Below are 297 nucleotides of genomic sequence, written 5' to 3'. Positions count from 1 at the left end.
CTTAACCACACACCTCCGTCCTCTCAATGAAAGACCCGGTGTCCGGCAGAGGAACAGTCACGACGTTCTGCACCGTCTGCTTGCTAGTGATGACGAAGGGTCGGTTGCCAGCCAAGAGCGTGTTGTAGTAGGTGTAGGTCGTGAAGTACGTATTAGTCTGGAAGGCACCGTCATCCCCGCCGGCGAGCTGAGTCACCTGTCGTTGTCATTCACAAAAGTTGGTTGAGGGTCACGTTTTGCTGGGTGGAGCGGTTAGTTTGATTTATTCTTTTAAAAGTCTTAAAGGGGTACTGTTGA

At 51.2% G+C, this 297-nt stretch overlaps 1 protein-coding gene across 1 annotated transcript in view; it reads right to left on the bottom strand.

Moving 5' to 3' along the window:
- The window catches only part of LOC119589311, a gene marked incomplete in the record, with an annotated part of 61,041 nt that overhangs the window by 11,595 nt on the left and 49,149 nt on the right, over positions 1–297 (bottom strand). Inside the window, 1 exon segment of the mRNA XM_037937933.1 lies at positions 14–196. Within this exon segment, the coding sequence (XP_037793861.1) occupies positions 14–196 (183 nt within the window).

The sequence above is a fragment of the Penaeus monodon genome, chromosome 25, assembly GCF_015228065.2.
Source record: "Penaeus monodon isolate SGIC_2016 chromosome 25, NSTDA_Pmon_1, whole genome shotgun sequence".
In the NCBI taxonomy this organism is placed as follows: domain Eukaryota; kingdom Metazoa; phylum Arthropoda; class Malacostraca; order Decapoda; family Penaeidae; genus Penaeus; species Penaeus monodon.
The sequence above is the reverse complement of the archived record's forward strand: the minus strand, read 5'-3'. Positions and strand labels throughout refer to the sequence as shown.